General features: G+C 42.4%; 1 protein-coding gene across 3 annotated transcripts; it reads right to left on the bottom strand.

The window, feature by feature from the left end:
* Positions 1-313: 313 nt before the first annotated feature.
* pitx1 (paired-like homeodomain 1) lies at positions 314-13,153 on the bottom strand. 3 transcript variants are annotated; one of them, XM_049592873.1, is made up of 5 exons: positions 13,002-13,152; positions 11,821-11,875; positions 6,370-6,519; positions 4,934-5,136; positions 314-1,643 (listed from the first exon to the last, which is right to left on the bottom strand). In XM_049592873.1, the coding sequence occupies exons 2-5, from the start codon at positions 11,864-11,866 to the stop codon at positions 1,095-1,097; spliced, it is 948 nt and encodes a 315-aa protein (XP_049448830.1). In that variant the 5' UTR covers positions 11,867-11,875; positions 13,002-13,152; the 3' UTR covers positions 314-1,094. The 3 variants fall into 3 exon arrangements, with proteins under 3 accessions (XP_049448830.1, XP_049448832.1, XP_049448831.1); XM_049592875.1 differs by lacking the exon at positions 6,370-6,519 and having other exon boundaries at positions 13,002-13,153; XM_049592874.1 differs by lacking the exons at positions 11,821-11,875; positions 13,002-13,152 and adding an exon at positions 6,621-6,812.
* Positions 13,154-22,995: the final 9,842 nt, after the last annotated feature.

Consider the following 22,995-nt stretch of genomic DNA (forward strand, 5'->3'; position numbering starts at 1 on the left):
TATTTCCCTCTGCTGAGAAAGTGCAATTAGATGTGCAATAAAGTAAGGAAAAATCAGTAATGCAGGAGTAAGCTTCAAAATGAGCAAAGTAAAAAATTAAACATGGAGGTTAAAGCCCAGATAACTACAGGCTTGTCCCATTAATCCTGCGAAATCTTAATATTTTTTAGATAATCCCTTTAAAGTGAGTGGATCAACAGGCCACGGAGATTTAGCCAAGGTCTTCATTTTGCTCCTCTCTGGGGGGGGAAGCTGCGGTTTGTCTCGTTAAACAAAGACTCCTCTAAAACATACTTGAAATAAACCTCTCTTTTCCTGGAGTTTATTCAAACAAACATGTTACCATAAACACATGAGGACTTTGAATCACCTTTTGTATACAGTTTAGGCTAATGAACTTACTTCTGCAAAGTCTTACATTATCGTACAAAACACGTTGCACTCAAGTTTAAACATGCGGGGTTTTCTATTTCAGCAAACAAAAATGCAAAACAAACAAAAAAACATTTCAGAGTCACTGAACGGGAGGCGTCATGGGGTCAAACGGGCCGGTGGCACCCTGCATAGACGGTAAATAGAAAGCACACAGAAGCAGTATAAAATATCTACAATATAGGCTAGATTTCTTTTCTCTTATTGAGTCTGGATTCATGATAAACTCGACACTTTATTTTTTTTTTCTTCTTGCAAATCCTTGTTGAGGTCGAGAACCCTTCCCAGCCAGTCTTCAAAAGCAAGCAAGCACAAAAAAAGAAAAAAAAAAATCCCATTGTCTGTTTCATATGTTAGGCCTGTATATATTTACATTTATATATGTACAATGCAGCAATGTAACACGTCTTCATCATTTAAAAAAAAATCCAAAAAACCTGGACATTTCAATTGCTGTGCAAGTTCATTGGTAAACACACATATAACCCGCATAATCCATTTTTCTTTTTTTTCTTTTTTGAAAAATGATTGCAACTAATCCAGTTTAGTTGTCTTTGACTTTTTTTCCCATCCGCAGGTAGCCTGTAAGCTCTGACACCGTGTCCGTTTATCACATATATATTTATTTATAACTGTAACATTCAGGCCGCGCGTCTGGCCCGTCAGCTGTTGTACTGACAGGCGTTCAGGCTCGAGCCGGGGCTCTGCAGGCCGCTGTATCCAAAAGTTGGATGCTGTTTGGATTTCAGTCTGAGCGTGGCCAGGCTAGAGTTGCAAGTGTCCCGGTAAACGCTGTACGGAGAGCCGGGAGGCCCGTACGGACACGCGGACGACGACATTGCTGAGTTGATGCCGGACGTGCCGATCCCGTTCAGGTTGCTGATGTTGTTAAGGCCTGGGGTGGGCATCCCCGGCACGGCGGAGTGACCCATCCCGGAGGCCATGGTCATGGAGGAGATGGAGTTGGGCGCAGAGAACATGGACTGAGAGGTGAGGGGGCTCATGGAGTTGAAGAAGGTGAAGTTCTTGGTGGACAGCGGCGCTGGGGTGAGGCCCTTGTTGGTCCAGTTGTTGTAGGTGTAAGCCGGGTACATGTCGTCATAAGGCTGCATGAGGCCGCTGAACTGCGGCAGGTAGCTGTTCTTGCACAGGTCCATCTGCTGGTTCCGCTCGCGCTTCCTCCACTTGGCCCGGCGGTTTTTGAACCACACCTGGAAGAGACACACACACACACACACACACACACACACACACACACACACACACACACACACACACACGGTGTGAGCACTGTGGATAGGAGCTGAGTCACCCGAGGAGTGAGCGGGTTCCCGGAATAGTCAAACACTTCTTGATTTTATTTCTGCCATAAAATTAAGTTCACTTCTTTAACTTTTTCTCTTATAGCCCCAAAATCTTTCAGAACCCCAAAAGATTTGTTTATAGCAATTTGTAAACACAAAAAAGGCCCAGTCTCAGTTTTGCTCATTTGTGGAACACACACACACACACACACACACACACACACACACACACACACACACACACACACACACACAGGTTTAATTTTTTTCCGCCATAGTCTCCATACAAATGTTTTATGGTCACAAAATGCTGCCTTTCTAATACAGAAAATTACACTTTTTTTTCCAAGTGAAATGTGACAGTTTTAAAATAGGAATTATGTCAGAGCTGTTTTTTTCTTCCCCTCAGTGAATATCTCAAACTGGACTTATCGTTATTGTTTTTTTCCTAAAAATCCTCATAATCAGTCCGTTTTTTTCTGCACCGGGATAAATTAGATGAGCAGCTGCTGCAGTCTCAATACTTCACAGACTTAAACTTTAAATTCATCCAGTAAAATTCACATTGAATTTGCTCCAAATAACCAGAAGTGAATATGGCTGCAGTTGGAGGTGAAACAGTCACTGCTGCTTTTTGTTTGCATAATATTTGACTTCATTTTGAGTTGTTATTTACGCAGGAGGTGTTGCATGAGCTCTGATGAGTGTGTGTAAGGATAGAAACACAATTAAATGACTCATTTTTGTCCACAATTATCGCATGTATATATTTTTTAAATGAAATATTCTGCAGGAGAAAATCCGTCTTGTAGTGAATTTATTTTCTGCTATTTAATTCCTTTAAAAATGCACACGGGTTAAAGCAAATGAGTCAGATGAAGTTTGTTGTTTAAAAAGAAAATGACATCATCTAGCCTAAATAAAACAATAGCAACAACATAAATGTGTGTGTGTGACTAAAGCCAGAGCCAAGCGTGTGTTCAAACTACTAATTATTCAGAGTATTTGTTTTAATTTGCATTACTACACGTCTAGCAATGGAATGTATCAGTATGTAGGTCAGACATCCCAAAAATAAAACCAACAGGTTTACAGCATGAATCAAACAGGCGCAGGAGATGACTGTAAATGAATCAGAAAACGCGCCTCTGGATATCCTCACGCCTTATCGAAACCTGACAAAATATCCGTTAGTCGGCACTCTGCGAGTCATTTTTAATTCACAGTAGAAACAGTTTACAAGTGGAGATCATCAGACGGCCCCGCGGAGGCTATTTATAGTGGTGCAGGGAACAGGGTGCTGCGGACAAATTGTCCACAAAGACATGAGCGATGGGACGCGGAGCTGAGGAGGAAACAAGCAATGTGAGGCTTCAGTTTCCTGCACAAAGCGGGAAAAAAAACTTTGGTTGTTTAACTGTGGCATGTTAAAGAGAAGCCTCGTTAGAGCTGGATAAAAGACGTTTAAAAACAAGAGCTGAGCCCACACATGTCATTCAGCCTCTATATATTATCTGCCAATCTCACCTGAACGCTGATGACCTTAAAAGGTCAAGTCCAGACACTTTGAAATGCCAAAACATTTTAATAAACGCTCAGATATGAATCAGAAATATTCCGGCTGTGCTGTGTGACGCCACGCGCTTTACAATGTTTTCTTTTGACCCCGCCAAAATAAAAGACTGCACTGTTTGAAATGCACCCTGCCTGGCTCCATAAATCCAACATTCTAAACTTGTTATGAAAAAGTTTTTCCTCTGCACTTTAAATAGCTGTATGCATTTTTTTAATGCAATTTGAGACGGTGGATTTTGCAAGGACGGGCCGCCAGGCGCCAGTTGCTGTAAATGAAAACCAACTGCAATTGTTTTGTGTTTAACACACGCTTCTTGCATCCGCTTTTTTTTCCTCAGAGAAAAGGGCAGCCAGTGTGAATACCTATGTGTAAAAACCAACCGCGTATACTGATGAATCCAACATGTTTTAGTCACCCGGAGAAAAAAAGCAGCTTATGGGGTCGGTTATTTTCTACTTTAAAGGGGAGCTATTATTATAAGAATTCAAATACAAGGATTACTACAGATTAAAGTAGGTTATATGAGACTGATATTTATCAAATATTCCCCCCATGTTGTTAAATGTATTGTCCTGATGCTTAAACATTATCCCTGAATAAAAATAATCACACGCTGTTCCTATTTGTCGCACAGCTCCAGGTAGATTTAGCTGCCTGAAGCGTCTCCTCCACGAGGACAAATAAGGGTCCAGACTGGTGATGATGTCATCAAAAGACAAATCCTCCATTGGCTCCATTAGCAGCGCGGATACACACTCAAAAAAGAGATGTCATTTCCAACAGATCCAAATACTTAACGACAGCTTGCATTTCTGCTAAATTTTCAACATGAGATGTGTCGACACGAACGTGCCGTTTTGGTCCTGCGTGTGTCAGAAATGCGCGCGGTGTTGAGAATTACGCACGTGTTTTAATATTGGAAGACTTAAGTTTTGGATGCACCGCAGCAGTCAGGGATGACTGCAACTTAATATGTGTTAACGCTAGAAAATCTCCCAGCTTTTTTTGTGAGCGGCTTTTCTGCAGCGTGTCTCTGAATTATACCACACTTTATTTCTAGCCATCTGAGCTGTTAAAAGTCACTGCAGTAATTTAGATGGAGTGTTATAAGGCTGGATTTTCACTTTTTCATGCAGCGTAGCACCACGGAGGAAAGGCGCACGGGGAAAAGTGACACTGCGTAGACCTTAATATGATATATGATAAGGACTTTGTCCTGATATTAAAAGGAAATACTGGGAGAATGAGTCTGTGTTGACGTCATCAATGGATAGTTTTATAGTGTCTTTCAAAATAGCTCAGGTTTAGGCAAAGCAGTGGTCAGTTTTGCATCCAAATGTTAGTTGGAGCAAGACGTAATTGTGACCCTGACATTAAGCCATAAATTCCTATTTTTTTTTAGGAGTGTTTTATTTTTTTTAGTGTTAGAATTAATCTTTGCTTTGTTAATTTTCTTAAAATGATTTAAGTATCTAGTTTCATTATTTCTTTGTTTCATAAGTATTTGAGTTGTGTCATTTATTTAGGTAACTGCTTTAGAATTCTCTCACCCACAAATGCTGTTATTTCTTTGTCAAATCATCTTTACGCACACATTACGCACGGCCGGCTGGCCTCTTACCCGGACTCTGGCCTCGGTGAGGTTGGTCCACACGGCGATCTCCTCCCTGGTGCTCATGTCCGGGTAGCGGTTCCTTTGGAAAGTGGCTTCCAGCTCCTGCAGCTGCTGGCTGGTGAAGTGAGTCCGCTGTCGCCGCTGCTTCTTCTTCTTGGGATCATCCGCGTTCCCGTCATCGCTCCTGTGTTCAGCGTTCCTCTCCTTTTCTGTGGGTCATAAATCGGGTCGAAGTCATTGTAAGTTACAGATATAGTGCTTTGAATAACATGCACACAAGGGGCATTTTTGCATTTTTTTAAAAATGAGCATTTTCACATTAAAAGTAAAACGTTTTAGACTGAAATTAGGCGCACCAACGTGCAAACAAAAAAAAAAAGACAAAAGCGAAAGCTTTGTGTCAGCTATAAAAGAAACGGCCTGTCAGAATGAAATAAGCAACACCATGGCTATAAATAAATTATTTACAGAGCTGTTCATGAAAAATAAGCCTCAGAAGAGAAGTGACAGATTAAAGCCAAATATTTACAAACATGTCTGAGAGTTTTGTATTGATTCTGTCAAACACACTTAGATGTGCCTCACTTTACGCTGACAGATCAATATTACTTTCTTTACGACTGCCCACTCTTATCTCCCAAATGCTATCTTGCATTCGTGTTCTCACAACATTGCCTCATTAAACTAAAAGGTCAACACGTGCAAAGGTTAAACACAAAAAGGGGGAATAGTTATTTAAATGTTTGCCAAAAATAAAAAGCAACCTAAATCTTAAAGCCACGACATCATATTTAATCCAAGCCCCATAAATAATTTCAACAAAGGAAATAAATGACATTCAACCATGTTTGCTATTTCTTCCTCATATGGAGTGAGACAGAGGAAAATTTTTTTCTTAAAATGTGGCCAAGTTGAAAAACAAAAAGCTTCTCCAAGAATTGTTAATAGAGACCTTCTGGCTTTCAGTTTAGATTGGTGGATGGGCTCAATATTTATAGTTTGTTTTAATGCATTTACTGACAGCAAGCCAGGCTGCTCTGCACATTTTTCCCTGACAGCCCTCGGGATCCTGCCAAGTGTTTGGTTCAGCCAGCGCAATAAACAAAAATGGGGTGTAACTGCACCAAAAACTGGACTATTTCCTCTGTTCTGATGTATTTATGCATATAAAACTGGAGAGCAGAAACACACTAAACTAAGATTTACTGCAAATGTGTTTAGGTGTATTTTATCCATGTGCATGTTGCATCGTCACACACGGAAATAAATCGTCATTTCAGTGAGAATAAGCAAACACTGGGACACAAGTTAAGCAAAATATTGTCTCCTTTCCCTCGTGGCGTTACACTGCCGAGATGCCTCTGTGACAGCCCACCGCAAAATAAACTGTTATTGCACTTAGAAGAAGGAATCGAGTTGCTAAAAGCACTCTGACTGTGTACCTGCCAACTCTGTGTCTGAAGACTCGCTGCTTGAGTTCTCTAAAGTTTCTCGACTGCTGTTTGAAGTTCTCGGTAAATGAAACGCGGGGGCCACGTCGCGGGGCGGCGGTGCTCTCACTGCCTCTGCGATTCTGTCCAAATTCATCCCACCTTGAAGAGAAGGATGCGTACAAAGAGGAAACGGGGTGAATCCTTGGGGTGCACAAAGCTTCCCTCAACAGCTAAAAATCCACCCGCTGCCAGACACACACCACGACATGAGAGGATGAATCATACAGGGAGAACTTCCACGAGAGTTTTGTTCTTCCACGAAGAAAAGACTTAGAGGGAAGAAAAAAAACCACACAGCCCCCTTTCCTTCCTATACAGCAGTGACGGCCCAGTGCGCTCTCCTTCTCTCCGCTGCAGGGGAAAGCTTCTGCCCGCTGTGACCGACAGGAAGCTCCGGCTCTCCAACCCACACATGAGACCCACCCATCTGCTGCGTTTAACCTCCCCAAAATGAGCGAGTCCCACCCACTAAGCCTGCCCGCTGCAAGAAAACATCCACCCAAACAAGTCTGACGTCAGGCTAAAACAGATTTATTTTTTTTTTAAAGTGCTATTCATTTATCAGACGTTTGGATTTGTCACAAATCAACAAGTGTATTCAGTCAAAGGAAGGTGGAGTAAAAACGTTAAAGGCGTCCGATCTGAACAAAACACACTATTCCAGTTTGTGAATTTACACTTTAGAGTTGTACATTGTTAACAGACTCACACAGCTCAACAATTAAACCGAACGGCTGGTTTACGCAGACATTTTTTGCAGCGTTCAATTTCTTTTTTCAGTTGTCGGGAGCGCGCAGTGCAGCGCTTTGCTCTTTAGGAGTAAAATGGGCCTTTTATTCGTGCAGGCATGTTTGAAATGTGTCCAGCGCGGCGCAGCTGGGTGCGCTTACACACACACGCACCCACACAATGTATACCTCGGATATCTACTGAGCTGAATAAACATTTGCCATCCAACGCGGACCTGCCCAGTTACTGTTTCCTCAGTTTGAAAAGTGCATGGCGATATGGTGATCATTGTGTGTATGAATAACGACACGCACTGTAAACTGACAAGTGTCGCTCTATCAGCTCATTGTTTCGCTTTGACAAATAAACAATCAGGACTATTAAAAGGCAGACCAGAGCTTCCATTGCTCAACGCACGGGCTGCAGTGTGTTTCTGTTGCAGGACAAACATCAGGCTGTTTTCTACCAAATAAATTAGGGAATAATAATCTGCTGACTGCAGCCGATCTGTCTGCGCTGCGCTCCCCGACAATATAATCAAACATTAATAACAACTTCTTCTAAACCCAGTGGTCTGACTGCTCTGGAGGATCCCAACCTCTCAGCATAAACTCCCACTATGATTGATGGTCCGCCAATAATGATCTAATTACAGATAACCTGAATGTGGCTACTGATGGCGACACGTTTGCCTTCGGCTCGTTTTGTTGACGCTGGCGCACAAATGGCACCCAGAGGTGGCCAGTTGCGGGCGCGCGGTCATCACTGAATAGGCGGCATTGCGCTTTTGGAGACTGACCATAGGCTGATAGAGGCCACTTCAGATCCAACCCAAATCAAGCTCTGTGGTATAATTTGGATGGAGTTGTGAAAGAGCCGTAAGTAAATTTGAAAATCAAAACTTCAATCAGATGTTATCATTTCAAGGTGTTTTCTGGTCCGATTAGCATCTGTCATCCTTCACACGCATGCACGGCGCGCGCACTGACTCACAGCGCAGTTAGAGTGAACTGTAACCCCCTGAACATTCATAGGCCTGTGTGGCTCTCCACAGAGCTCCGTCCAGATGTTGATCTCAGTGTGTGCTGCAGTGGAGTAAAACGTGCAGTAAAACTCATAGTAATAGACTACAACAGCTGCAGCAGAAATTAGACCTTTTTTGTAAACAAACTTCTTTCTTTGTTAGAAAAATGCAGCAGCGCCTGCTGGTCACAACACACCGAGGCCAAAAGTCTTAATTTTTAATTAGGCTAAAGACAGGTTGGCGCCAGGTGAGGCCTCATTGTAATGGTTTAAGAGCTAAGTAGATGTGGTGCATCTTTGCAGCCTGGGAACTCAGGAATGGGATTTGTTCTTATTTCAGAGCAATAAAAGGCAGTCATTTAGGCTGTGATTTTTACGCAATGTTATTTGGATATCTACGTGTTTGTAGTAAACCTGACCTGATCTCATTTCAGTCTGATTGCGCATGTGTAGACCAACAGAATAATTTCAGGCTTGAATCGTTTACTGCAGATGTATATAGTCTTTGAATAATGTTTCTTCCACTCAAAAGAAGGCAACCATTTACCAAATGAGTCACAAACTTGTTCCCATTACATCTATGTTTTTCTTGAATTAAGTATTTTTTTTTGCAAACTAATGAAACAAGACAAACTGTCCAAACAAAACGGCAAAATTAATCTTTTGGGGGATTTGAGTGACTGAACCGCCAACCAGGAAAAGACATATTTTATGGTGTCTCTGTTATGCCTAAACAGAAAACCAAGTGCAAAACACAAATCACATTAATTTCTAATACACGCTGGTAGCTTTAAGTTTCTCCTGCAATATGAGACCGGCTGACCTGCTGACTTGCTGTGGCTCGGCCTGCACACTACATGTGTCGGGTAAATGCGCACCGGCTAGGGCCTCACCGTCTGAGACCCGGACTGTCACCGGCGCCAGTCTCGAGCATTTTCGGCCTTTGTATGACAGTGACTTCTGACATGAGATCCCCGTCCGACCGGAAAACTCCCCCGAAGGCCCTTTCAAAAGACAATTGTGCAAGCTCTCAACAATCACTTGGCTTTTTCCATGTATATTTGTTCAGCCTCTCTGCACAGAGCGTGTTGTGAAGAGAATGGGGCTCATACAAGGGCCTGTATTATTTTCCTGCATATTATTTAAAGGCATGCCACATTAGGGAATTTGAATATCTAAAAACTGAATAAACCAATCCAGTGATTTTTATTTTTCTATCAGAATTATGCCATCATTACACTGCTCCAGCATGCGCCATCGTGGCCTGTTGTGTGCAGCAATAGGCCTGTAACTAGTTCCTCCCTCCACATATAGCCTATTGAAGTGCCCTTGGGCAGGAAACCGCGCTTCCCTACCTGCTTTTTCACTTTCTGAGCTGCAGCCAAGTGCGTAAAATGGTTTGGAGACGATACTTGGCCCAGAAAACGTCAAATTCAGCTGCAGCTGGTGACCCGAGCACGAGAGTAAGCGGAAGCGGGTTGCGCTGTGTAGGGTAAGAGATGCATTTTGTATAAAGTGACCTTGAGGACCAGGTGATCCCATTGTGTCAGCAGGTGGTATTTACTATGCAGGCTGGGAAGACTGAATGAACTGAAACTCTAAATCGGTGCGTGTTAGTTGGGGGTAAGTGGGTACATTGCGTATCTGGGAGGTGTATGCGTATATGGTGATTTAAAGAGCAGCACTGCAACTGTATCATCAAAAAAGAGCTGAAGTCCTTCTTACTAAGTTTAGTGAGAAACTGAAGTAAAATACTGGAAATCCCGCAGACCTGTTAGGGAAATCATAATTTGGATAGTGTTGTTCAAAAAGTCCTTTCCCTAATATTATATTAATATAACAGCAACACTACAGCAGAGCAAAATTCACAATAAACCCACTGACCCTTAAACTCCCCACAGGAATATTAAAGGATTTACAGCACATGGAGATTTTCCATGGAGAGGCTCCTGTGATTCTACCTTCCTCTGTCCTCCAGCAGATATTACAGGCTGATAGATGGGGGTAATCTAAATACCCAGCCTCCTCAGCCTGCGTCCCTGCCCGCGTCCTGCTCCTCCTCTGCTCTGGAGGGCACTTGCGTGTGATGGATGAGTTAAAAAGCCTTTCCATCCGGCAGGACAGGTTAAAGGCCAGTGGAAATGCAAACACTCATATTTTTCCTCCAAGAAGTGAAAATAAACTCGGCGACCGCCGTTAATCACACACCAAACACACGTAAAAATACAGCCTTGGTGTATTTTCTTTTAAACTCTCTTTACAGTAAGGCAACCAAACAGAGTGAAGCTGGAACCACGGGGGGCAAAAAACAAAGCATATAGAAAATTAAAGCAGGCGAGGAGGCTCAAAGGGAGGACAGCAGTGGAGATGTAACCGGACACGGTGGGTAACTGGAGAAGGACAGAGCTGATTATTTCCTTGGTGATGGGTTCTCTGCTTGGTCCAAGGCCTGTTTGACCTGGAGCCTGACAACCAGCAGACAACCTGGCAGAAGGGATGCAGGTGTAAATAAAACAACAACCTATAATGGCCATCACAGGGAAGACTCAGAGGAAGAAGCTTAAAAAATGCTGTAAAATGTCGGATTTTTTTCGGGTTTCCAATTAAGCCAGCTCAGCATACTGTACGTCACAGTGTGTTTACTGTATGTTTCCCCAGGAAAGCAGTAGGTTACTGTGGTTTTATTGACAAAAAAAAAAAAAAAAGTTGGTGACTTGCGGTGCAATTAGTCCTCAAAAATATATCTGTCACACACGAAAAGGAGATTCTTAGTCACGAATCACGACTACTTGGAAAAAAGATCAATAAAACTCACATATGTTTATTACCAACATAGATTCCACTGTAACTTTAATGAAGGTCCCTTTAGCCTGACTTTCCTCCCCCAGCACAAACAGACCCAACCTCTGTCAGCCATAGTCTTTATAATAATTATGCTTCCAGCCTTTAAATTGAGGCTGCTTCATTATTATAAATGATTATTTACTGAAAGAATTTAAAAGGATTGTGCACAGCTATGTCTCCGCCTCACGTGCATGTCTGGCATTTTAATGTCCTTAAAACAGCGGATATTTTCCAGAGTTCTCACGTCTCCATTTTTTGACGCTCTCTGGTCTGTGATTAAATCCAGGTTCACAAAGAGCCCTCTTTTTTGTTTTTATAATATAAGAACTTTTTTTTTTTTTTGCTTGCTGTATTTCTGGCTTGATGTTTTTCTACTTTTTTGTGTTCTCCAAATGCAAAAAACGACTCACCAGGAAATCATTATCCTCCAAAACCAGACGCACAAAGTAAAGCAGAAGACAAAATAAATATATATCTCATGTATAGGCTACATTGTTGAAAATGTTGTTTCAGTCTGCTTTCATTTCATTTCCGCACGCTTACATTTGCATCTCATTATCCGATATTTCCGCACATCATCATGTCGTAAATGCCCTGCGCATTAATTCAATGCATATCAGACATACTGCGTCTAAAAGCAGATGCCTGTGCACATGCACAAGAGCAAGGTCTGACCCTGCGCCAAAACAAGAGTAGGTTTCGACATAGACTGCAGCATCATTTTGCTTTACGTCGGTTTCTAGTTTTGTAACTCAAATGTTCTTAAAGGCAATATCATTATTTAACAGCTGTGAGGAGGCATACCTGGGTCCCCACAAGAAATCACATTCTTCGACAGATTCAGTTCCATTCCAGTTACCTGGAAAACACAAGAAGAAAGTTGCATCAGGAGAAAAAAATGCATATCAGACTTTAAAAAAAAGCAGTCAAATACATTGCATTCCCTCTCTGCCACCCTCTTTAACCAAGCAGTATTATAATTATAATCTATATTTTTTGGTAATACACTTGATAGATTAAATTTAGTTCAAAACCAGCAGCCAATAATCCAGTAATATGACGTTTCTCGCAGGAAACTTAAAATATAAGTTGAATTATTTTTGCATTATTTTCTGAATTCTCACTTTTATTTTAAGAAAATTGAAATAATAATAATAATGATAGTAATAATCATTACTATTATTATACAAGAAAAAATCAAGGGCATCGCAGCCAAAACAAAACAATTCAAAATAACTTTACAAAGCAACAACCCCAACCCTTCACACATTTACACTGTCACTCTATTTTATTATGAAACGTCTCCACGCAGACCTTCATGTTTTGGGCCCTCTGTAACATCCCTAAGCCAACATCACAAAGTTTACCTTTGCCATGATGGTGTGTACACACACACACACACACACACACACACACACACACAGAGCCCCCTCTTATCTGCAGGAATCCATTTGCCGCTTCTATGTCCTCAGTAAATCTTTGCTCAGCTCCCCTTTGTCCCTCCATGTTCACACGCTTCAGTGACGCGCACCCGCCGGCACTTTATATTCATTTGGTTCATTTAAGGAGTGAGTCAGAGATTAATTCAGAAGTGCACTTGCAAATAATAAAGTGGTCTTAATGCTACATCTGGCTGACACTGACGCTCAGCCACCTTAAATAGCACTGACTCTATTTCAGCTGCTAGAATCTGATGATTCTCCAGAAGTCACTGCTGCTGTGCGTAAAGCTGCATCCCCTCAGCCGCCGGCCTCTCTTCGGCCACTACAACTGCTCTGACCCCATCTAGCCGACAACATGCATTTCTCAATGGATTCTCCACTTGTCAACATTTAATTTTCTCCATCATTCTTAACACGGACTCGTGTGTGACTCATATTTGCACCATCCGAAGCGTAAAACGGCCAAGAGCGGGATGCCAGCCTTCTGAGCGATCCTCTGAGCTAAAATGAAGCAACCCGACAGCCCAGGTGTGTTTTACTCACCAGTTGGTCCCCAGTAGAGGCAGAAGACAGAAAAAAAGGAATAAAGCCTCAGAGTTTCCCCATGCAGGTGTTCGGTAAATCCACTTTATGCGTCGGCTGCGCGTAAACGCTGCGTCCGCGATAATCAGCGCTTTGGTTGCATCTCTGCGGCGCTGCTTTGGTTTTCTTCGCCAGCGCTCTGCAGCACGCCTCGCGGTGACGTCACGACACCTCAACCCCCCCCTCTCCCCCTCCGCCGCCACCACCACCTCACCTCCCACCTACCCCGTTGTCATCCTCCTCATCCTCCGGTACCTTCAATCTCCTCTTCATCACAGTGTTTTTTATTTGGTCTTTATCATGTTTTAACCCTCATCATATTCCACAATTTTATCCTCATCTGAGTCATTCTCATCTTCATCATTATCCTCATTATCTTCTTACCAAAATGTATCCTCCATTCTCAGTTTCTGATTTTCCTTTTTGTAATCTATTTTCATCCTCATCCTCATTTCTAAACTCCAATATGTGAGCAACGATCAGAGAGAGAAAAATTAAAATATAATAATTTATACTTTGAATATGACGATGATGGTCCTGGTGATAGTAGTATTGGCATTAATAATATTAATAATAATGATGATGATAATTTTATTAATAACAACGCCATTTATATTTATATTTTACGCCACTATACTTTTAGAAACAATCCGTCTTATGCAATATTTCCTTTATTATTTGTATATGTGAAATGTGACAACGGCTGATGTAAGGTTGAGAGTTTTATGAGCTCGTCATTTTCAGTCCATTTTTTTAAACCGCTTTTCTGTAAATTCACAGAGGTCGTTGGACCTCAAAAAACTGTTCGGCGTCTTAAAAAATAAATTTGATCTGTGCCGTCTTATTTGCGTTTAACAATAAAACACACAGCCGACATTTTATTTAATTATTTTACTGCTGTAGATTTAATTTTTTTTTCATTTGATTAATTTGAGCTAATTTTTGAATGTGATTTTCACGCACAAAAAAATCACATTTACTCGTGCAGCTGGCGGCAGTCCAAATCTATAAATAGCCTAATTCACTTACAGCCGGTTGTTTTTACAGATTAGTTGGGTGCGGCGCTAATAATGTTTGTCTTCTCCACAATTAATTGATTCGGCAAACAACATGCCGTCTGATTACACTCTAAAGCCCTTGTTAATGGGTGATTATTTAAACAATCAATTGTTCATATCCTAATATTTACATGCAGGGTTAAGCAACGTTTTGTTCTGCTGTTGGTTTGACATACATCAAAACATTTTTGATTGCGCCAATATTTTATTTGTTCTGTGGCTTAAATGCTGGGAACGCGGCTGAAATTATAGATTTTGCATTTAAATAAAATTAAATCAAATATAGTCACTCAGAAAATAATGAATGTTTCCAAGAGAAAGGATGCTCTAATGGAAACATCCAGGCCTTTGTGCGTCTTTGAGCTGTTGTGGCGCAGCGGCGGAGAGACTAAGACGCAAAACACAACCAAAACGAAGGAGACAAAACATTGTTATAAATCCTTTGGCTAACGCAAATAAACTGCTGATTCGGGTCAGGCCTTAGGCGCTGCAGGGCGGGTGTATTAATAGATAAAGGCCTAAAAAGGCAAGTAACACAGTGGGCCACAAGTTACCGAGATTAAAGTAGGTTTAGACTGTAAGCAGTGGGCGCACTGGATCACTGGTTAAGACTTTTAATAAATAAAATGGAAATCAAACAATATAATATTAAAAGATAATTTAATTTAATGTCACTGAAAAGCCATCATAAGTGGGGTTTTTATCATCATCCTTAAGGCAGAGCTGATCTTTAAACAGAGACAAAAACACGCTCTCAGGCTGCATTTTAAACGTCCACGACCAAGATGTACAGCCCACGCACAGCAGTCCCACCACTAAACCACCACAGCGTCTGTGTGGCAAAGAATATTTCCAGCTCCACATACTTGGTTTACGAGCTCCTTCTTTTGGCCTGAGACATGGGAGAAAGTGTGAAATTTGTCCCACCCTTATACTTTCCTTTTTAACTCGGCCAAGAGCTGCGCACGAAGCAAAGCCCGGCTCTGAGAGAGGGATCCTGGAGGGATTAAAGGGGAGCTGCGGGCCTCCCTCCAGGACACGGACAGACCTCCTTCCCATGGTGCCTCTCGGAGACACCGAGGGCTCTCTCACCTATCCTCACGTCAGCTGTTCTTCTTTCCAGGAGTACATCAGGTTGCTCCTGTATCAAAATGGAAGCGTAAGTATGTGTACTGCACGTATGTGTGAGATGCAGTGATGCAATAGCAGGACTTGAATCTGTGCAGAAAAAATCTGAGCAGGCCAGGAGCAACTTTTGCTTGATTTATCTGCCAAATAAATTAAATTAACTAAATAAATTTCCCTAAATAACACCAACAGAGTGTTAAAACAACTTGCAATTCCTAAAAGTTAACATTAACATCTAGATTTCCACAAATTGTGTGAATTTTTCCATTGCTGCAACTGCAAATAGTCTGCACCCAAGCTTTAACATACAGGTCATCCTGCTTAATTGGAGCCACAATACAGGTGTGTTCTTGTGACTCTCATTATAGGCCACAATACTGACCCCAACGCCTCGGCATGCAACTGTATCAACAAAATAGTAATAATATTATGCAAAATCAGCCTGTGTAATTGTCTACCTGTGAGGCCTGCATTGCTAAATAATGAGTCTTTCACACACACACACACACACACACACACACACTCTATAATTAGGCAGTAGGCAGGCAGGTAGGAGAATGCTGTGATTACTCAACGAGTGACTCGAGGAGTTAAGTACTGCCCTGCAGGTGAGGCCGTGGCCTCATCTCTCCTGTGTAAATAGGTGGAGGGATTATTTAGTCCGTTTAGAGTGTGTGTGTGTGTGTGTGTGTGTGAGAGAGAGGGGGGGGAGGGGGGGTGTGTGTGTCTGTGGCCAGGGCCTGTCTGATGGTCACCCACCCCACAGCGTAAATAGTTATTCCTAAATAACAGAAGGGCTGATGCACACTGGAAAGGTGGGAAAACAAGCTCACACCCCTCCAAGAGAAGGGTTTGGATGTGTGTGTGTGTGTGTGTGTGTGTTACATTTGACACACACAATCATCACACACACTTGCAGACTCATGTGTGTTTTCCTGAATTATGTTCCTAGCAGAATCAGCTGTTTTAATCTGGTCCAACCCACAGAAAAGAGGACTTGTTCTTCTTCCTCATCCCATCCCATGCAGGACAATCATAATAAAGAGGAGCTGGTGGCATTAGTATGTAAGGCCTGCTTCCGCTGAGCGAAGAGCAGAGAAGTGCTTTTGAAACGTATGTCGTCCAGACTCTGTAGAATCAATCAGGAGGGTTTTGTGAACTTGACGCTGGGCAGCTCGACAGGATGGAAAGCCTCTTTGTAACATTGCAGCCGCTTTTCTAACTCGGAGCAGAGCCGGAGAGTCCGCCTGCATGTCAACAAGCCAAACACTCAACCAGCCTGCCTGCCCAGACAGACACACAACAGTCTGTTAGACAGACAGCCCTGATATTTACTGCATAAAGTTTCCACTATGGATATCCATCCACTTCAAAACATGTGAGCGGACGAGGATGAAGTCACCCTCTCATCACTGGAGCTATTATGAGGAATGGATGCTTCCCAGTTGCCTCTTTTTTTTTTCTTTGAAGCAGTCCCCCTTGAAGTGTGTTGAAAACGCAGATGTCACAGTTTCCAATCGGCAGTGAAATTAGTGATGTTTTGATTGCGCAGGGCTCGGAGATTACCAACGTAAACAGGTCTGGTGCATAGATCATCATTTCAAGAGGAGGCATCATCCCTTTTTTCCACTTTATCCAAACTCGGCGGGCCTCTTTGGCTTAGTACTGATGAGAAGCGGACGTCCAGCTTCCAGTTTTTCATCTGAGCATAAACCTAATGCTGGCTAAAGTGATATTTCCTTTTGGTAGAACATTTAAATGGATGACCACCAAAACTGGCAGCTTGAGCACCAAACTTGGACTGAAGTTGTCTTAAAAAACATCTTTCCATCAGTTTATTTGGCTAGATGTTGAACATCTCCTCAGGAAAGTCTTCCTGTTGTCAGGTTTGGTGAATCAAGGAGGTGTTTGGCGGTTGAACATTCCTGAACTCAACACTAAATCTAACGACCTCACTCCACTCATTGATTATTGACTGCTGGTGCGAAAACACAGCACGTCCTGGGTTGGAGTTGAAGCTTAGAGTCGTCTCTTGGGACATCTGATCCTGAAAGAATTCACTGTTTGATGATAAATTCACATTTTATCCATCTTCATACACTGCAGACCCATCGGTGGCACCATTTTTTCAGAATCGAGTCAGCGGAGGCACCAAAGTCTCCAAAGATACAAAATATTCAAGAGCAAATTTGGAGCAAATGTCTATAAAATGATACCCAAGACTCCTAGAATATTTCCATTTGTTGTGACACTGTCTCAACAAAATCAATGTGGAATATTAAAGGGAAAGCAAAGTGTCCACGAGATGAAGGATCAAGTCATATGCAAGACAAAAATCACATAACCTCAAATTCTTTGGCTAATAAACATAGAATCCAAGATCAAACTACATAATTTCGGTAATTTAGTCTTTTCCTGTGTTTGCAGGAAGTTGGGTTCAGTAAAAACTCTCCAACAAAGACAAAAATCAGAAAACTATCTGCTGGACCTGCCTGAGATTTTTTTAACCACAAAAATATTACTGCATGTACCAATGCTTGAAATGAAAACCAGAGCTGCACCAACCTATTGTGCACTGTGGCGGCTCCAAATGGCAGCAACAGGTAACTGTCTGTGAACCTCAATACCCAGAAATCCCTAAAACCCTGAAATATTCGTCAACCTAGACCAAAGCAAAGAGTGAACGCACTTAATTTTCCACTTCCTGTCACTTGATTTACCTCAACAGATCAAACCTGATGTCCATTTGGGCAGATTAAGTGAATCTGTTGTGCAATTTTCATCTTAGACCAAGGTGAGATAAAGTAAGTGTTCATGTGTGTTGTTGTGTAAAAATCCCTACTACAGTATCTGTCAATCCACCAGTGCTTTGTTTCCTCTGTGGCACAGCATGGCAATTCAAAAGCTTCAAGATTAAACTGCTTTGTTGGAATCTGAGTAGTCTGCTTCCTTTGCCATGTTTTGTTTATCACGCCAACTGAAAGCTGAGAAAGACACAACAGCGGCAGGGACACGGGATACAAATAGGTCCTCCAGGATTCAGTCCCAGGCCAGCAGGAGTTCATGTCCAGAGGCAGAGGTCTTAAACAATAAACCATCGCTATGCTCAGCACAATGAGATTTTAAGCCGCGGATAGTTTTTCCACAATGAGGTTTCCATATCTGTTTATCCCTTCAATCCACCTGCATCTATAAATGATAAAAACTAATCCAGAGGAACAGGCCTGTTTTGTATTCAGGAACACCTTGAGCTGCATGGAGCGCATGCTGCTGCAATATCTGTGTTGTCCCAATTGGGATTAAAGTACTGATTCCACTCACTGAGGGAGTTTGTATTGGACACAACCTCGTTAATAATTGCTTAAAACAGATTTCCAATATCAGTTGCAGAACACCCCTCCCCCCCGGCTTTTTTTTTCTTTTTGGTTCTTCAGTTTTGATAGATTGTTTTATTTACTGTCTCTCCCCAACATCTGGATTCTGGCCTCTGGAGCGGCACACAGCACTGAACAAGCTTGGCTGTGGCTCGGCGAGCTCGGAGATTTATGGCGGAGGCTTATAGCACTCTGCTGTGTTTGGGATAGCGTTGCCCTGCGCCGTCCCACTAAGATCACCATACTCTCCCCTCCCCTGCTTCCCCGCTTTCATTCCAGCCTCTGGCTCATCGAGGAAAACTGTCCGCCCCCCCCCTTCCCCTTTCAGTCTGCATCTGTCACCAACGAGGGACAATAAAAACCACAAGGTCATGTGGCTGTTCTGATTACAAGAAACTGTTGAATGTTTGGTTTGTAGCAAAGGGGCTCAATTAGGCCTCGCGGTTCTTCACATTTGGGTGATTTAGGAGATCTTTAAGCAGTAATAACAGTAAAGTAGATGGATTTCTACACCTTACCCAACTATTGATTGTCTTCTAACAGATTAAACCCATTCAACAAAGGCCTACATCCAACAAAAATAATCAGAAAAATCCCTCAGCCCTTGGTGTCATTCAGAGAGCATTAGTCGATTGGTCAAACACCTAAATGACCCATTTTTACGTTTCACTGTCATTGACGACTTGCCACCACACAAATGACGACCGTTGTCTGTGAGGAGCGAAGATGAAAGTAGTGAGACATTGCTGTCGATTTCGTCTTCTAAAACTGACCAGGATATTTTCCCGAACCTTATGGAAATAGTTTGACTTTTTGTTAAATATGCTTATTCAGTTTCTGGTGGAAAGTTACAAGAAGATCGATATTGCTCTCATGTCTGTCTGTTAAATATGAATCTTCAGCCAGCAGTTGCTTAGCTTAGCCAAACAGACTGAAAACAGAGGGAAACTGCTAGCCTGGCTCTGAGGTAACAAATTCTGCCTGAAGCTCACCAATAAACTTGTTGTATCGTGTTTAACTTGCACAGAAACCCCATGTGAAACGGTGGCACGGTGGTGTGGTGGTTAGCACTCTCACCTCACAGCAAGAGGGTTGCCGGTTTGATCCCGGGTGTGGGAGCCCTTCTGTGCGGAGTTTGCATCTTCTCCCCGTGTCAGCATGGGTTCTCTCTGGGCACTCCGGCTTCCTCCCACAGTCCAAAGACATGCAGATTGGGGACTAGGTTAATTGGTAACTCTCTGTGAGTGTGAATGGTTGTCTGTCTCTATGTGTCAGCCCTGCGATAGTCTGGCGACCTGTCCAGGGTGTACCCTGCCTCTCGCCCGATGTCAGCTGGGATAGGCTCCAGCCCCCCCGCGACCCTCAAGAGGATGAAGCGGTTAGAAGATGAATGAATGAATATCGTATCAATTATTTGCTGATATCACAAAGCCTGCCGTGGTACGATTTTGATTAAATTCTGCGATCAATATGAGACGATATCAGTGGATGCCCTCACTGTCTTTTTTTGGCTGCTTACTATTATCTGGCTGGTGCTAGGCCACTAGGCCTGTTTTATGTTTGGGAAGGAGGTACGCTTGGAGGGACTGGTGACACAGACGAGACATATCTTAGAGGCGTATCTTAAAGATTATGATATGTATCTGTGTTTTCGTTTGCACCTGTTATATCGGACTGTTGATCATTCAATCAGTATATCAATCCACAGTGATGCATCATTACACCCCTAGTTGCTGACTAAAGCCAAGATATTGTTCAACACATGATTCCAAATCATTAGTTTTAACATTAATGTTTTCGTAGGGATTAATGAACAAGACATATTGTATTTGTTAGTGAACTTTACATGTGCAATAGATGGATTTTGTCGCCTTTGGACAGAACCAGGCTAGCTGTTCACCCCAGGTTCCAACATTTGTGCTAGACTAAGTTAACTGTTTGCTGACTGTAGACTTATATTTAACTGACAGTTATATGAGTGGTATCAATCTTCTCCTCTAACTCTCTGCCAGGAGGCAAACAAGCATATTTCTGAAAATGTCAGGTTTTTTTTTTGCTTTGATCAAGTAGGCTTATTTGCTGAAACCTAACTAAGCCTTAACCTTAACTTAGTGGTGAAAGATCAGAAGATTGATCAAGGAAATGGTTTGATATTTTGGAAAAAGCACCAACAATCTACCTGTTTTGTAGGTCGGATAACTTGTTGATAATTCCTTTTGAATGGAAGCCATTTGATGCAAAGTTTTTTTGTAGACGTCCAACTCATCTTTGTAGATTCTCATTAAAATGGAGTTAGCATCAAACGGACAGAAAAAACTGAAAAGAAAAGGGTTCAAATTAACATTGGTTTAAGCCTATTTCAGTAAAGCTGATGTTTATATTGGTGCTGAAGGTCAAAGTGACTTTTTGACTATTGCTGCCAGTGAGGATCTTGTACTTGTTTTCTGGCTAAAATCTCTCAGTTTCTCTGGCCTCTGTCAATTGTTGCTGCTCCACTTCCTTATTTTTGGGCTGAGAAAAGGGAGCACATCCAATTTTCCTTCATTTGAGGTGCATTACCTCTCCTCCCCTCTTTGTCTCTTTGACTCAGCTTCACCAGGGCTGCCCAGGGTGTCTGTTAAAATCCCTTTGGCCTTTTGTGAAGGGTTCCCATAATAAGCGATCAGTTTGAATGTAATGGAATTGTACTTGAGGAGTGATTTCTAGATAAGTTGTTTTGGCACAGGGACCAAGAGCTTGCAGCTTACTCAGCACATAGCTTTATAATTGGATTTTTTGGCGCATAGCCACGACTAATATTAGATTCACAGGTGTTGAATCATGACAGAAATGTGACAACAAAATGTTCATAGCATGTGGATGCTCTCTGTAGCATGTATCTCTGCAGATTCTCAGCAACTTGCTCTCACTGGGCATGTGAAGGTAGCAGAGCTTAGGGCATGAGAACAGCCAAAGGTTACTCAGAGAAGGCAGCTCCAGCCTCTGCACCGGGCCTGATACATGTCTATATAAACCTACTGACAGCAGACTGGAAAAACAACCTGGCAGAGAGAGAGAATGGAAAGTAGAGTGAAGAGTAAATGAGGAAAAGAGAGAGAGAGTGTCCAATCCGACCCACCCAGGTTTCGACCTATAGCTCTCTTTGTATTCCCCTGACACAAAGATTTATTATGCAAACATTACCGTTCCCAAAAATACATATTGAAACAATTTTTGGACAAACACAGGAGACAAAGTGAGCGTCCTGCGCTGTCACGGGAGTTTGGAGCTCAGGGCGAGGCGGAGAGGCTGCAAGGAGAGCAGCAAGTGCATTAGTAGTCTCGCTTCAGGAGCCCTGAAAAGGGAAGCAGGCCGGGGTGGCAATGTGGGCCGTCACACAAGAGTGAAGGACTGTCAAAAGAGAAACAAAAAGGAGGGAGAAATGATTAAGAAGCTGCCACGGCCTCCCTGCCTGTCAGTGTGTACCTGCCTGTTCAGTGGAACCAGGCTGAGCAAAGGCTTGAACCCGCAGAGTGTAAACAGTTATAAACACACTCCCATATACGTGTGCATGGACTCACACACACACATACTCACACAGTCGTACAGCTGTATGTCCTCAAAGCACATGCACTCACACACATATGCATCACTGCAGCTTTGAGGTCATTCACTGCAGGCTCTGCTGATTTATACTTCTGAACTGAATCACTGTGGTACCTGTTCCACAGGTGGCTGTGGTGGCTCTGCAGGTATGATGAATAATTGTGATCCACCTTTTCAAAAATAGGTTATTCAAGCTATGCAAACACTGGAAAAAAATGTGATTGGTCTGCTTCTGCTGATTCATGTCACCCCCATACTTCCTCTAATGGTCACACCATAAAGTGACCGAGTGAGGTTCCATCAGGTTTAAAATAGGAAGTACTTAACACTTGTTAGCTTTCTGGCTAAATTACTGGCAAATTGACCTAGCTAGGTCAACAACGGAAAGCAAAACACATGTAAGAAACACATAGTTCACACTAGGTACTCAACAGTGTGTCACAAGTGATGGCAAATAGGCAAAAAATCTTTGGCACGGCAATTTTTATTTAGCAAGAACTGAAGTAAGCTAAAAGGATAGCTTTTACCTTTTTTTGGGTGTGTGGCATCGGTCCCTCAGAAGTCAACAGTTTATCTAAAGATCTTGAGCTGCGTATTTGAGTCTAGTTGCAGTGACAGGAAGGTAGCGCTGGTTTAATTGCCCACGTCCTCCAGCTCCTTCTGGAGGATCTCGAGGTGTTCCCAGGCCAGATGGGATAATCTCTCCTGCTTGTTTTGGTTCTGCCCCCGAGTCTTCTTCCAGTGTCAAAACAGTTTGCTGTTTTTTGATGTCGCAAATTTGTAGGTTTCACTAAACTCGATGCTAAACCA

Source organism: Epinephelus fuscoguttatus, linkage group LG12 (assembly GCF_011397635.1).
Source record: "Epinephelus fuscoguttatus linkage group LG12, E.fuscoguttatus.final_Chr_v1".
In the NCBI taxonomy this organism is placed as follows: Eukaryota; Metazoa; Chordata; class Actinopteri; order Perciformes; family Serranidae; genus Epinephelus; species Epinephelus fuscoguttatus.